Here is a 15,734-nt window from a genome sequence, read left to right as displayed (position 1 = left end):
GTCTCTCGTACATTGTGTCAATAGCCGTGGGTCCCATCCCAAACCTCCCCGCTCTGGCCCTAAATCAGTCTCCCTGCTTCTGTCCTTAGTAGAAGCTGTTCCCAAATTGGGCCCTTGCTTGGGCCCAGAACTCTCTAGCTCTGGTTTGGGGTTTGAGACAGATGGACAAACTGTCATGTAAGATGCCATCCACTAGAAGGAAGCCAGAGCTTCAAGATTCCTTTCCACTTGAGTTTTAATATGCAGGAGTTTGTTTCATGTTCTATGTGAACTGTGAGAACTGGGATTGAACCATACCAAGAAGGAACTCATAGGGTCAGCAAACTGAATGGATTTGGTAGAAACACTGGGTCTAGGACCCAAATTAGAGACAAGGTCAGTGGTTGGTTAACAAGTGTGCAAAAAGGAGATGTTACTGAATAAGATATTCCAGGGTCAAACACCAAAAGGAGCAATAAACAGGCATTTACTCAACAACCACTCATTGAGTACTTGTTATGTGCCACACATTAGAATGGAGAACACGAAGGCACAGTCCCTGTTCTCACAGCACTTACATTCTAGGCAGGGAGACAAATAATATTCAAGTAACAGAATGAATGATTTCAGATAGCAGAGCTGCTAGGAAGACCATAAATGGGCACAGATAGAGAATAACATGGGACCATTGGGAAGAGGGTCAAAGAAGGCCTCTATGATATAGTAGTAATTAAGCTGAGACATGCAAATGACAAAAAGAAGTTATCCATGCAAAGATTTTGGTGAAGGAATTTCCAGACAAAAAGCACAGTTTTTTTCAACAAATCATTCTGAGATGACTAAATAGCCACATACAGAAAAGTAACATTGTACCCTACCTTGCACAATATACAAAAATTAACTAAAAATGGATCATTGGTCTAAATTTAAGTGCTAATGCTTTAAACTGTTAAAATGAAATGTAAGAGCAAATCTTTGTGACCTTGGGTTAGTCTATGGTTTCTAGATATGACACCAAAATCATAAGCAACAAGAAAAAAAATAGATTAATAGTTCTTTCATCAAAATTAAAAAATTTTGTGATGTAAACAGTAATACCATCAAGAAAGTGAGAAGACAGCCCACAGAATGGAAGAAAATATTTACAAATCATGTATCTGATAAGGGACTTGTTTCCAGAATATATAAAGAGCTCTTATAATTCAATAAAAGGACAACTAATTTTTTTAATGGGCAAAGGATTTAAGTAGACATTTCTTCAAAGAATATGTATGAGAAGTTAATAAGCACATGAAAAGATGCTCAACATAGTCATTAGGAAAAGGCAAATCAAAATAATAATGAGGTATTACATCTTACATCCACTAGAATAGTTACACTAAAAAAGATGAACAATAACAATGTGGAGGACTTGGAATCCTCAGCAAAATGATACAGCCACTAAGGAATAACAGTCTTGCAGTTCTTTAAAGAGTTCTATATAGTTACCATATGGACCACCAGTCCCACTGTTAGGTATATAGCAAAGAGAAATGAAAATACAGGTCTGTCCAGAAGGTATCAAGCCATGTAATATGAAAAATAGAGACATTTATTGAAGAAGATACAAGATACAAGAAATATTGTGCAGAGGACAATTACGCCTCAGTCCCCTTCACGGTAGGCACCTTGGGACCTCACACAGTTCTCCCAATAGCCATTAGCTGCCCTGTTGTATTTTCATGAAACTCATCAATGGTCTTAAATGTCTTCCCTTTTAAAGGTGATTTTAGTTTGGGGAAAAGCCAGAAGTCACAGGGCACTAAATCAGTACTGTAGGGGGCTGAGTCACCTGGGTAATTTGATGTTCCACCAAAAAACTCTGCATGAGACATGATGCATGAGCTGGCATGTTATCATGACGAAGCTGCCCATCACCAGTTGCCCATTGCTGCAGCCTTCTGATTCATCCAAATAGTTTCTGTGGAAGGAAGTTCAATCTTAATGCAAATTTTTTTTCTGTTTCATTGTTCTACCCAGTCGATTTGAATGCAAGGGCCACAGAGTACACATGCTCACTCAATGGCATCTACCATCCTTGCCAACTAATACAGTGAAGTTGTCATTGTTCACACATGCACATTCCAGTCCACTCTCCTTGGCTGCCAGGTTACATCAATGTCATGCAAACTGTTCTAGTTAAACTGTTCTGTCTGGACTTTTTCCAGACAGATGTTGTTTATGTCCATATAAAAACTTGTACATAGATGTTCAATAACAGCATTTTCAGAACAGCCAAAATGTGGAAATAATCCAAATGTCCATCAGCTGATGAATAGGTAAACAAAATGTGATATCTTCATACAATGGAATATTATTCAGCCATAAAAATAAGATACTGATATGTGCTATAATGTGGATGAACCTTGAAAATATTATACTAAGTGAAAAAAGCCAGTCACAGAAGACTACATGTTGTATGAGTTTATTTATAAGAAATCCAGAGTAAGGAAATTCATAGAGACAAGAAGTAGATTAATGCTTGCCTAGGGCTGTGGGGGTGGGCGGGGCATTTGGAAAAGACACAGACTGAAAAGAGTGACTGCTAGTTAATGGGTACAGGGGCTTTTGGGGTGGTAGTGAAAAAGTTCCAAAATTGACCATAGTGATGGTTGTAAAATTCTGTGAATATACTAAATATTACTGTATCATAAATTTTATAGTACATGAATTATATTTCAGTAAAGTTGTTACAAAAGAGAGTGGGAACCAAAAGGAAAGAACAGTAACTGCGAAGGCCCTGGGGCCACACGAGGTGCGTTTGAGGCACAGAATGGTCGGTGTGGCTGGAGAGTGGGGAGTCTGGTAGAGGCCGGCTCACAGAGGACCCCGATTTTATTCTAAGGCCTAATAAGGGAGTTTGAATTTTAGGCAGGCAAAGCCATCCAGAACGGTCACCTGGTATGTCACCTGCTAGACCTGTATCCCTTTGGAGGCCCCAGGCTCTGCCCCCTCGCTGCCTATGCCAGTCCACAAGGCACAGCTCTCGGGATCAGGTGCTGGCTGTGTCATGTGGCTCCTTCTGTGAAAGCACACCTGCCTGAGCTCTCAGGGCCTTGTACATGTTTTTGAAAAGTGTGTTCTATACAAAAAAAAATGCAGAAAATGGGTCATCAATATAGAAAAATAAGTTTTGTTAATAAGCGGTAAAAATGTGTAAATACCACATACTATCCAAACAAAACCAGGAGTCAATGGCAAGCTGAATGAGTTCTGATAAATCATTTATGCAGTGTGTGCATGCTCCATGAGATTATGTTGGCTGGCCCACAGCCCAAAGGGCCTGACGGGTGGGGCTGTGACAAGAATTGTAAGCATCAACCATCTTTGCAGTTGTTTATCTCGTGCTCTGTACTTTGCTGACTTGCTGGCCATGGGGTCTTGTTGCTTCATCCTAACAGGAAGGCTCTCACAGTTACTTGTTGAGATGAGAATCAGCCACTTGCTGAGATAGCTGACCCCTACCTTTGCTCTTGGGGTTCCTCCACACCTGTCAAAAGGAGGAAGCTGTGTTTCCTGAGAGCCTTATCAATGGCACATGCTGTTGCCAAGTCCTGTGACGCTGGGAGGACCTCTCCCAGTGCTCCCAGCCCAGCACAGGAAAGGGCCCGTGCATTATTTAAATTGTCTGGGTTTCAGAGCAGGGCTAGCTTTAGCCACCAGCAAGAGCTGCAGCAGCAGGAACATGGTGTGTGTGCAGGTACAAGAACTGCTTGCTGTGGGCACTGCACATGATGGGGAAGCTCTCGGAATGACGCCACTGTGCTAGCCAGGACTCTCCTGCACAGACTCTGATTCCAGCTATCAGAAGCGGTTCTTGCTATGGACAAGAGCTCTGGCCACTCTTTCCTGCCTTTTATTCTTTGACCCACATGCACCCTTGACACAATCCTCAGAGACAGGAGGAGGGTCAGGCTGTGCAGGCATGGGTAGCCCTGAAGTAGTAATGGCTGCTTAGATGTGTACAGTTAATAAATATGTACCACATGTATTTTCTTATTAAGTCCCCAAACAAGCCTGTGAATGAGTCATAATAGCTAACACCTGAGTGTGGATGCCATGAATATTCACATGTAAACACACACACATGCACATATACACATTTATATATAAAGACATGTGTGGGTATCGTACATACATGAATGTATATGCCTATATATGTATATACACATGTGTACATACGTCATGTATTCCTTATAAGACTCCTGTAAGATGAGCAAACAGAGAGAGATGAAAACGACTTGTCCGAAATCACGATAATAGGGGCCCTGGCGGAGGACTGGCCCAGGGTCTGATGTTTCCCACCACACTTCCTCTGTGGGAGTCAGTATCTGGTAGGACGTCTTGCCAATTACAGAGCTCACACAAAGCCTACCCTGAACCTTGTCCATCTCAGTAACTCCGCTTACTCCATTTCTAGAACCCACAGTCTGCTGCTTGTTCACCTTTTTGTGCATTTCGTAGGCGGGATAAAGTTCATTTGTGTGCCTTTTCTTTTTCACAGTGCCCCTCCGCTCACTGAAAAGGAAGTTGAGGTAAGTAACTCAAGTGCTTTATGAAACTGTGGAGCCTGGGCTTGATGGGCTCTGTTTACTCTTCCGTCGAGGGGCTAACCCAGATATAGAGCATTCAATGTTGAGCATTATTGATAAACTTAACTGGACTGAGGCTTGGATAAGAAAGAGACTCTCCACCCACTGACCTTGGTGTAGACAGGCCATGGCTGGCTTACCAGGGCCACCTCCTGTCCTCGGATGCATACAGACACAGTCAGTGCTCAGCATGGCAGAAGTAGCACAGGCCTTGGACTCGGTCCACGCTTGAATCCTGGCTCTGCTACTCTGTGTCACCTTGAACAAGTTAATGACCTCTCTGATCTTGGTCTCTTTAACCATATATGGACATAGCAGTTCCTATAGAGAGGGTTTTGTGGGAGCAAGTGAGCAAAGGTCCCTACAACTCATAGCATTGCTGGGATATAGTAGGTGCTCAATGAAGAGTAGCTTTCTCTGTTGCCATTATCACTATCACTGGGTCCACTCAAGGCCTTCAGTTCTCTGCCTAGAGGTTTCTGCCCATGTGGGCCTTGTTACATGCACTTCAGAAGCTCAGGCAGAGTTGTGTCTGCCCAACAGTATAAATCTTCTTCCATTTGACTCAGGCAGGGCAATGAAAGCTGTAAAAATAAAATAAAGGCCATTGCTTCCTTCCTATGTAGTGCGTCTATTTCCCCTAGTTTCTCCCCAGTAGTTTCCTATTATTCCAGGAATTCCATGTCTGATCAATATCACCTTTCAAAGTTCATTCATACAGGCTGCATTTTTGGCATGGAATATTTGTTCCAGAAAGCTCCTGCTGGGATCGTACCTGGCCTTACTTAATCTCGTGGCAGCTCTTAAAGCTGCTTTAGATGGAGCGTTTGGAATACTTAGACAAGATGCTAGTTCCAGTTTGCTTTAAGTCAACAAGCCTTACATCTCAAATTTCCTTTACAGTAGTTTCATGTGAAACCTCCAAAATCTACGTGTAATAAATCCTTGTGTGACTCCAAACTGCTTACACAATCAGCTGTGTTGGCCCAAGTTTATCTAAACCTAAATACAGGATGTTATTTTCTTGAAGTTCAGGGAAAAGCCGAGTGTTCTTCTGTTGTTATTCCTCAGTAAAATGCACTGGTCTTCGGGTCCTGGGAAGGCCCTAGCATGGGCCTCAGGTTACCACTCCACCATCCTGTGTGTAGTTGACTATAAAAGGAGTTTCACAGGTACACAGCTGCTTTGCTGACTGGTTCCAGGAACTGATGTAAAATGCTCATGCAAGGAACACACCTGCACTGCGGCCTTGTTCTCTGCAATAATTCCTCCTAGCACCTCTCCTATACTCTTTTTCCCAACAGAACGTGTTTGTACAACTGTCGTTGGCCTTCAGAAATGACAGCTATACCCTGGAATCTAGAATTAACCAGGCTGAAAGGGAACGCAACCTGACGGAAGAGAACACAGAGAAGGAACTGGAAAATTTCAAAGCTTCCATTACGGTAACTGTGGGTCCTGACTGGGGACCGCTCAGAGGAGGGGCTTCTCCAAGGGCTATGCTGGGGGTCCTGCTTTTCTCAGTCACCAAGCAGCATCTCCCAAAATGAGAAATCAGGCCAAGGCCCTGAGCCCGACAGTCTTCCTCAGAGTGCTGGGAGGAGCTGAGGCAGAGACCCTGAAGGCCTGGGTGACCTCAGGACAGTGGGTGAGCCCTGTGAGCCCTCGGGAGCTCCTCAGGTGGGGGCTGGGATGGCAAAAGGAGCTCCTTGGGAACCAGAGGCCTAGATGTGAGTCCCTTCAGTTAGTCCACTAAGCACAAGAGGGGACCCAAAAAACCCTGGAATTTATTTACAAAAAAATTACATATTTATTCTCACATGTTTAAACTTCAGTCACCTTCACAGTACTCTCTCTTTGATGCAATACATCTATTGACATTTTTTCCCACTGCTCAAAACAGTTTTTGAACTTGTTGATTTTGATGCCTTTCAGTGCTTCTGCTGTTTTGTGTGTTACCTCTTCCACATCTGCAAAATATTTCCCTTTGAGGATTTTTTTCATCTGGGGAAATAAAAACAGTTGCTCAGGGTGATGGTGAGACTGGGTGAATAGGCTTGGGGTCATGTTGTTTTTGTTCAAAAACTGCTGAACATGCAGCGCAGTGTGGGCAGGTGTGCTTGTAAATCACCCATCATGAAATGGGTAAATGAGTTGAAAGAGTCTTCACAAAAAATTCACTGAAGCTGAATGCAGCCTCTCACAACAACTCCAGCTGGTACACTGATACAGATGGGTTCCTAGAACACTCACCTAGCAAGGGAAGCCTGTACTACAGGGGATCTGCTCTCCAGAAGATAATTCCAGTTTTGGGGGGTCCCCTCTCATATAGAGTGTCCACATTGGGCTTCTCTAATCCCCAGAAGAAGCTGTAGCTGGCCCTGCAGAGGCCACTCCTTTCAGACAGGATGGGGACCAGGGCTCATCCGGTGAGGACCTCAGGTGATGTTCCTTCTCACTCCTCAGTCTTCAGCTTCTCTCTGGCAGCACTGTGAGCACCGGGAGACTTACCAGAAGCTGCTGGAGGACATCGCTGTCCTACACCGCCTGGCCACCCGCCTCTCCAGCCGGGCTGAGATGGTGGGGGCCATCCGCCAGGTGAGCCCCTGCAGGTCCCAGCCCACTGACCGGCTCTGCTCTGCCCACAGCAACTAAAGCGATCATGCACGCAGTAACAACTACAGGCACCACTTACTGAAGGCTTCCTCTGTGCCAGGCAGCCTATATACATTATTGTGGTTTTATTCAAAGTTGTTGTTGTTGTTGTTGTTTTGGTGGACCACTAAACCCTCAAGAGCTCTTTTGGAAAACTTTCTGTGTGCACCTAAGTGTGAGAACTACTGCATACTCCCTTCTTTTGTTAGAGATTCCTAACGCACATTGGAATAATCAAGCTTTTGAGTAGTCTTACAGCAGAGAGCCTGTTTAAGTTTACTGCCATATTTCCCAAATGTATTTGACTGAAGAACCACCACCACTCCTTTTATGTTTGTCACAAAATATCTGTTCAAGTCCCATGGAACAAGTACTTGGCCAATATGCATTAGGAAAAACTGCCTTGTTTCATGCAATTCTCTCAGCAACGCTGTTAAAGTAAATGTCCTATCCCCTGATGAAGACAGGAAGTCTCAGAAAAGTGATAGCAGTAGGAGTGGCAGAGCTGGGGTGCCAGCCCAGGTCGGACTCCCTCCCAGCCACTTCGAAGTCCTGAAGCACACACAGCACCGCCCTGATCCCAGACAGTGTCGCAAGAGTAGACTGCCTGAGGTCCAATCTTGTCTCCACCAGGATTCACTGTGCGGCCTTGGGCCAGTTACCCAGCTCTCTGTGCTCCAGTTTCTCCAACCGTGAAATGTGGCTGATGGTAGTGTCTGCCTTGTAGGGTTTCTGTCATACTTGCAAAACGCTGGGTGTTGTTATCACTGCCGCTGTTACCTTGGACCTATGTCCTGCTGCATTGATTGCATCAGAGGGGTGTTCCTGGGGCACAGGAACCCAAGCAGGTCTTACAGAATGAGGGAGGGACAGCCACTGGCTGTCCCAACCCTCTATCTTCTGGGGGGAAAACACCTGACTCAGCAGCAGCACCCAGGAAGTCAATCCAGATGGAGTCAGCCACAAAGGGAGAGCTCAAAGGAAGTGGCTGGTCTCAGCTCATGGCTGTGGAGATTTTCCCCAGGTCATGGTCACTGAACGTGTCTCTCTGTGGGCAGTCAGGCTCTGGCCTGCACTCTCTGAGGGATCCAAAGGGTATAAGCAGAGGAAAATGTTCTTATCTTCACAGCTCTCCCAAACATGCTTTGAGGCCCCCGCCACGTGGTGCTCACTTCAGCCTTCAGCCTTCTCCAAATGGCTCCCCCTCCCCCAGCTTCTGAGTTTCAGCCCTCGTCTCTCTCTAGTTCCAACAGGCTGATTCGGGCACAGCGTACTGCCACCAGTCTCGCACCCACCAGTCTGATTTCCACCTGCGGCCTGGTTCTGTCACCCACTTACTTTAAGACGAGGCCCTTCATAACCCTGCCCTAGCTGCTTTTGCTTCCTGTGAACAAACCCAGTTGCTTGCTGATCCCTATATAAGTGGGGTGCCCTGCACTTCTTGGCTTTCCAGACAGTCCTGGTATTTGCCTATTGTCCCAGAATAATTTTTTTTAAGTTTTATTAAATTTATTGGGGTGACATTAGTTAATAAAATTATGTTTCAAGTGTACAATCCTATAACACATCATCTATTACACTGTGTGTTCACCACCCAAAGTCAAGTCTCCTTCCATCACCATATACCGGACCCCCTTTATCATATTCTGCCTCCTCTCTGGTAACCGCCATACTGTTGTCTGTACTTATGAGTTGTTGCTTGCTCATTTTGTTTGCTCATTTGTTGCTTTCTGTTTTATATCCCACATCTGAGTGAAATCATATGGTTCCTGTTTTTTTTTTAATCTGACTTATTTCACTTTGCATGATATTCTCAAGATCCATCCATGTCATAGCAAAGGGAAGTATTTCATCCTTTTTTGTGGCTGAGTAGTATTCATTGTCTGTGAGTATATGTACCACATCTCCTATATCCGATTTTGTATTAAAGGACACTTTCGTTTTTCCCATGTCTTGGCCACTGTGAATAATAGTGCAATGAACATAGAGGTTCATATATCTTTATGACTAAATGTTTTCAAATTTTTGTATTGATGCACAGAAGAGGTATTGCTGGGTCACATGGCAACTCTATTCTTAATTTTTTGAGGAACCTCTGTATTGTTCCCCATATAGGCTATTACAAGTTACGTTTCCACCAGCAGTGAATGAGGGCTCCTTTTTCTCCACAGACTCTCCAATACTTGTTATTTATTATCTTATTGATAATAACCACTATAATAGATGTGAAGGTATATCTCATTGTAGTTTTGATTTGCATTTTCCTTATAACTGGTGAAGTTAAACATCTTTTCACATTCTGTTGGCCATTTGTATGTCTTCTTGGAAGAAGTGTCTGTTCAGGTCCTCTGCCCATTTTTTTTTTATTGGACTGTTTGTTTTTTTGTTGTTGAGTTGTATGTGTTCTCTACATATTTTGGGTATTAACCCCTTACTGGAGGTATTATTTGCAAATATCTTCTTGCATTTGGTTGGGTGCCTTTTTATTTTGTTGACAGTCTCATTTGCTGTGCAGAGCTTTTTAGTTTAATATAAACCATTCATTTGTTTGCTTTTACTTACCTTGCCTTCGGGGTCAAATTCATACAATCCTAAGACCAAGGTCCTTAAGTTTACTACCTCCATTTCTTCTATGTATTTTACTGTTTCAGGTCTTATAGGTAGGTTTTGGTCCTGGCATGATTGTTAATAGCACTCCCTTTTGCTCTCCAAAGGACTTCTATTTGAGGAATAAACCCTTTACCTAGATGCAAGCCTTATGGTTTCCTGTTTCTGGACTCTTGCTCTTGGAGTTTTTGTCCTGAATGCTCTTTGTCCCTTCTGTCCATATCTGAACGTGCAGGTGGTGCCCACACCCCTTCAGCCACTGCACTCCATCTCCACGAGGCCTCCCTGACACAAGCTGACACTCGCCCACCTGTCATCCCCTGAAGCATTGTGGCAGTGCTTGTGCTTATTCTCTGAGTGCTGGTAACTGTGAGGGCCTCTCAGCTTACATGGTGGACAGCAAACTCTTAGAAGGAAGAGTCACATCTGATTGGTCCCTGTATCCTTTTGATTCTCCCAGTCTGGAGCCTCGTTCAGTGCCAACAAGTGCCAATGAGCCTTTCTTTCCCCCCAAATGCCAGGGTGTTCATGCTACCCTTCTCTGCAGGAAAAGCGCATGTCAAAGGCAACAGAGGTGATGATGCAGTATGTGGAGAACCTGAAGAGGACGTATGAGAAGGACCATGCGGAGCTCATGGAATTTAAAAAACTGGCGAATCAGAATTCAAGCCGCAGCTGCGGCCCCTCTGGTAAGGAACCAGGGTCCTGCCCTTGTCTTACGGCTGCATTGTGGGTCCCTGATGTCTCTAGGCTGAGATTGAGGGCTTCCCTAGGACCTATTTGAGGTTGAGTAAGGTTCATTACCCCTGCCCAGTGCTGCTCCAGTGAGCCTGGGGGCCTGGGACCAGAAAACGTGACTGGCCCCAAAGTGCCTCCTGAGTTCTGACACAATTAACCAGAGCAGCTGACCACTTACAGGAAGCCCACAAGCCCACTCTACTTTGTGAAATGAGGGACTCCGGGCCCTTTGTGCTTTGGGGCACCCCTTTAGGCTGCACATACTGAAGAATTTGGACTTTACCCTCAAAAGTGTTAGGGATTTTAGTCAGGGAAATGGCTTGATCACATATGGAGTTTAGAAGGTTCCCTCTGACTATGGTAAGGCCAGGACATTCCTGGGGCAAAGCCAGAGACAAGGAATCCCAAGAGGCTGCTTCTGCAACTGTCCCAGTGAGAGACGGAGTCTGGGCAGTGGGGGTGGGGTGAGAGCCTGGCGAAAGGAGATGTTGCTGAGACAACTAGCAGCCTCATGGGCAAGACAAATGTTTTAAAGAAATATACTACTTTAAAAATGTTCTATAAAATCGCTATAGGAGCACAGTGGAGGGGCCACCTGATTCTGTGTGATGGAGTCAAGAAAAGTTTTACAGAGAGATGATGTCTGGGCAGTATTTTAAAGTAAAAATAGGGGTTCTCCAGGCCAAAGAGAGAAATACATCCAGGTGGAGTCAACAGCCCGTACAGGGGTGTGGGGTTGAGACAGGAAGAATACGAAACCGTTTGATGTGGTTGCAGTGTTGGGGTTTGAAAATGACAAGTTGAAGGTGAGACTTGATAAGCCAGGGCCACATGCCAGGCCTTTGTCCCTTAGGCAATGAGGAGTCACTGATGAGTTGACATCACTTGACATTTTCACGTTGTACTTTTAGAAGATTTGCCTGGCTTCAGAGCAGGTAATGCATGCGGGGAGTGTGGCCATTGAGGGATGGAGAGACGGGTCAGCAGGCCTTGAAGTGGTCCAGGAGGAGGAGGAGGACAGTGCCTTGGAACAGGCCCTCTCCTTGGGAGCTGCCAGGGTCGGGGCTCTGGCTGCTGACCATGTGTTAGCAGGAGAAACAGACACTTCAGTGACAGGAATCCCATGGAATGCAAACATCCGTGTTACCAAGAGCAGGAGGAGGGAAAGTGCAGAAATGATAACAGATGGAGAAACCTTTATAAACAGGAGGTTTCACAAGTTTCCTGGGGAATATCAGTGATGCTTCCCAGCTCCAGACTGTCTGCTCTGGATCTTGGCAGCGAGGTTCCCTGACCCACATGCATCTGGGCCTCTAACAAGCCGCTGTCTGTCAGGGTTGGAAGCTGGGGAAGTTGCCATCAAAGGCATCCTAATACATGGGCCCTCGCATTATTGTCCTGCAAGGTGCAATGTCTACTGTGAACAACATTAGCCAAGATTTATGAAATGAGCAGTTACCTATTCATTCTACCAAAGTTTATTGGGCACCTTTGGTATGCCCACAAGATACGGGAAAATAGAAGTCAAGGGCACACACCTCCAAACCACAGAGAGCTCCCAACCCTGTGGGGGGCGGGGCAGAGCAGTGTAGCCAGTGCTGCGCCAGAAGTAAGCAGACTTCCGTGGGACCACACTGCACAGCCCCACCTTTGATCTGTGGGGAGGAGAACATGCTTACAGGAAGAAGCAAGACGGTCGCTGAGTCTTGAATGGTAAACAAGTGGCTTTCAGACATTTATTCTCCACTGTTTTTCCAAGCTACAGCTCAGCTTGGGCTGGTGCAGAGGGGCCAGCACCCATGCAACAGGTGTGTCCACTCACCAGGTGTGTTCCCCCAACTGGTGTGTCCATTAGATACTCTATGGCCATTCCCTAATATGGAGTTTATTTTTAAAGTCTTTATATGATTTCCAGCAATCTTTGTCTTTGCCTGATACTCTGAAGACTACAGTGAAATAGAAATATCTCTGATTTCAAAAAAAAGTGATACACATTTAAAAGAAAAAAATAGCATCTATTTTTCTAAAATAACACCTATATTTTTCTAAATATAAAACATGTTGATTGTTTACTTTCTGGATCATTTCCATAACATAGATTCTAGAAGTAAAAATACTAGCTTGGGAAAGACATATTTATCAGGCTCTTAAAGCAAATTATTTTCAAATAACCCAATGATATTTCCATTTACTGGGTTACAATAATGCTCAATTCATTTTACCATTGGCATTCCTGTCCTTTCTATTTAAAACTATCTTTAACTTTGATGGGTCAAAATTGTATCTCATCTCATAGTTTTAATTTGTATTGTTTACCTTTTCAAATGTTCACTGGACATTTGTATTGCTACTCTCATAAATTTTCTACTTATGTCTTTTGCCCACTTGTAAGATTGGTATTTTAATCATGCATATGAACTCTTCATATATGAAGAATATTTTCCTGTTCTGCTATTTTGGCTGACTAGAAAACTTGAAGACCCTTTGACCACAAATACTTTTTGCTGGATAAAGTAAAGCAAACAGTAGTCCAAAAGAATTAGCTGAATCTACAAGAAAAGAAACTGAAGTACTCAGACACAAGAAAAGAAAAGGGAACTGAAACCGAGCTGACCCTGCAGCCTCCTTGGGACGGAGTCAGCCTCAGTTCTCTGGGCGCGGGCTTTTGCACTTGCACGCCTTCTGGGATGAGGCGTAGGACACCCAGAGAGCTGACTCTGAGACTCCCACCGAAAGTGAAGACTTTCCAAGGACTGCATCTTTACAGAGAACTTGGGCAAGGAAAAAAATCAATCACCAAACAGCAGAGAAAGAAATCAAGGGAGTTTGCCTGGTGTTGCCCTGGGCTGTCTATAGTAGGTAAAAAACACTTTCTCCTTCCTCGTAGGGAAAGTGCAGACCCCAAAAGTACACGCTGTGACAGAGGTGGTGACGCAATAGGGGGAGAATCTGAGAAGAGCATGACAATGGGGCCTCTGGCCCGTAGATACCTTGACTTAGTTTTTGACTGTCCGTTTCCTGCCAGAGCCTACTCTGAAAACTTACCTGAGTTCTCCTCTCTGTTCCCTCCTGTTGCAGAAGACGGGGTCCCTCGCACAGCGCGGTCCATGTCCCTCACTCTGGGAAAGGTATGCGTGTTCACGGAATACCAGGGCTCCCAGAGGAAGTACAATGGAAGTTTCCACAGTCACCCAGGAGAGCACTCACTCTTGAATCCATGGGTGGCAGAGAACCTCTGGACAGAGTCTCTAGTTCCGCTCCTCACCCCTGCTAGCTCACCCTCTAACCTTCCCTCGCTCATGGTTTTTCTGACTGTCCCATTCCTTAAATGAACATGAAATGATGCATAAACCTTGGTATTGCTGTTGTTTCCATACACTCTCCAGGATGTCAACCAGACTGGGGGTCACTTCTGTTTCATTTCTTCAGGACTTAAGAAACTCAAATAGAAACATCACTAGTAACAGAAAATTTGTGTCTACTTGGGCAACTCTCTCCACACCAACTCCCAACACCATCACCACCCCAAAGCCCAAATATCCAGTGAATGTTATTACAGCATTAGGAATAATTAGGTATTTTCAGGGTCTTTCTGAACTGTGGGTGCTGCTCCCTCCATGACAGTGGGCCTGGTCTCTTGTTTTTCTACAGAACATGCCCCGCCGGAGGGTCAGCGTTGCCGTGGTTCCCAAGTTTAATGCCCTGAACCTGCCCAGTCAGCCTGCAAGCTCATCACCCATCCCCTCCTTACCGGCCCTGGTGAGTATGGTGACGTTTGCCTGCTGGCCTGATTTGACCTCTCCCTCAGGCTCACTCATATGAGGGTGACCTAGATGGTGGCAGGGTCAACATGGTGAGGACATTCCCAGCACAGATTCTGGACTGTGAGCTTAAAATTCTCAATATAGACCAGGCTCCATGTCTCCCCACTGACCTGAGAAGGTCCTTGCTCAGTGTCCTTGAGCAAGGTGCTGCATTGCTTAAAAGCAGTCTCCTTTTTCATGCTCAAACCTCAGCCCTCTGAGGTAGGTACGATTTTGTCCCTCTCTGCAATGGGCTCAAGCGGCTGAAGGCTGCACGGTATAACACTAGAGTTGAGCTTTGAACCATGGGCTCTCTGATTCTGGAGCCTGAATTCTCGAAACCCAATATGATCCTACCTCAATCCATTGCAACATTGTTATACAATGATGAAAAACTGGAGACTACTCAACTGTCCATTAATAAGAGATTAGTTAAATAAATTATGGATATCCCTATAAAGGGTTTCTATGTAGTTGCTAAAAATAATGATTAGAATATAAATACAACCCTGGCTGGTGAGGCTTAGTGGATTGGTCACCGGTCTACAAACCAAGGGGTCACCAGTTCCATTCCCAGTCAGGGCACATGCCTGAGTTTCGGGCCAGGTCTCCAGTGGGGGTTGCACAAGAGGCAACCACACATCTCTTCCCCTCCTTCTCCTTCCCTTCCCCTCTGTCTAAAAATAAATAAATGAAATATTTTTTAAAAAAGAATGTAAATACAGGGTGGGGAAAAGTAGGTTTATAGTTGCATGGAAAATAATATAATAATTAATAATACATGAATAAACTCTGTTTCATGTATTCACAACTGTAAACCTACTTTTGCCCCACCCTATATTTATTGACATGAAAAAAATTCATAATTATTAGTAAAAAGCAATTAAAACAGTATATGCAGTATAATTCTGTTGTGCAGTTTTTTTAAAAAATGGTGTTCTGTGTATAGACAGAAAATTCTGGAAGCATATATGTAAAATAACAATGGTTGTGTATAGGCAGTGGTAAAACCACAGGTGATTTTTATCTTCTTGCTGCCTTTTTATATTTCTATAGTAAGAATGTTGTACTTATAATCAGAGAAAAATCCACTTCAATTTTTTTACACAAAGACAGTTCCTATATAACATTTTCCAGACCCCAGGGTTTTGTGAATCTAGTTAATCCTATCTAAAACTTCTGATTCTTCTCCAGTTGTTTCTTGGTGCCCCTGCTCACCACTAGCCATAACCTACAAGGAAACAATCTGATTGCGAAAGCAATAGGCAAAGTCGATGTGAGCTCTGTTGTGCCAATGGGCAGCAATAACTCTTAACTTCTT

At 44.4% G+C, this 15,734-nt stretch overlaps 1 protein-coding gene across 3 annotated transcripts in view; it reads left to right on the top strand.

Moving 5' to 3' along the window:
* IRAG1 (inositol 1,4,5-triphosphate receptor associated 1) overlaps positions 1-15,734 on the top strand; it is a 115,550-nt gene that overhangs the window by 80,292 nt on the left and 19,524 nt on the right. For all 3 annotated transcript variants that reach the window (XM_045825584.1, XM_045825583.1, XM_045825585.1), the window contains 6 exons: positions 4,523-4,553; positions 5,915-6,055; positions 7,077-7,208; positions 10,420-10,561; positions 13,689-13,738; positions 14,262-14,369. In XM_045825584.1, the coding sequence (XP_045681540.1) occupies positions 4,523-4,553; positions 5,915-6,055; positions 7,077-7,208; positions 10,420-10,561; positions 13,689-13,738; positions 14,262-14,369 (604 nt within the window). The remainder of the gene's footprint in view (positions 1-4,522; positions 4,554-5,914; positions 6,056-7,076; positions 7,209-10,419; positions 10,562-13,688; positions 13,739-14,261; positions 14,370-15,734) is intronic.

Source organism: Phyllostomus hastatus, unplaced genomic scaffold, assembly GCF_019186645.2.
Source record: "Phyllostomus hastatus isolate PE091 unplaced genomic scaffold, TTU_PhHast_1.1 phas_scaffold_585, whole genome shotgun sequence".
Classification (NCBI taxonomy): domain Eukaryota; kingdom Metazoa; phylum Chordata; class Mammalia; order Chiroptera; family Phyllostomidae; genus Phyllostomus; species Phyllostomus hastatus.
The sequence above is the reverse complement of the archived record's forward strand: the minus strand, read 5'-3'. Positions and strand labels throughout refer to the sequence as shown.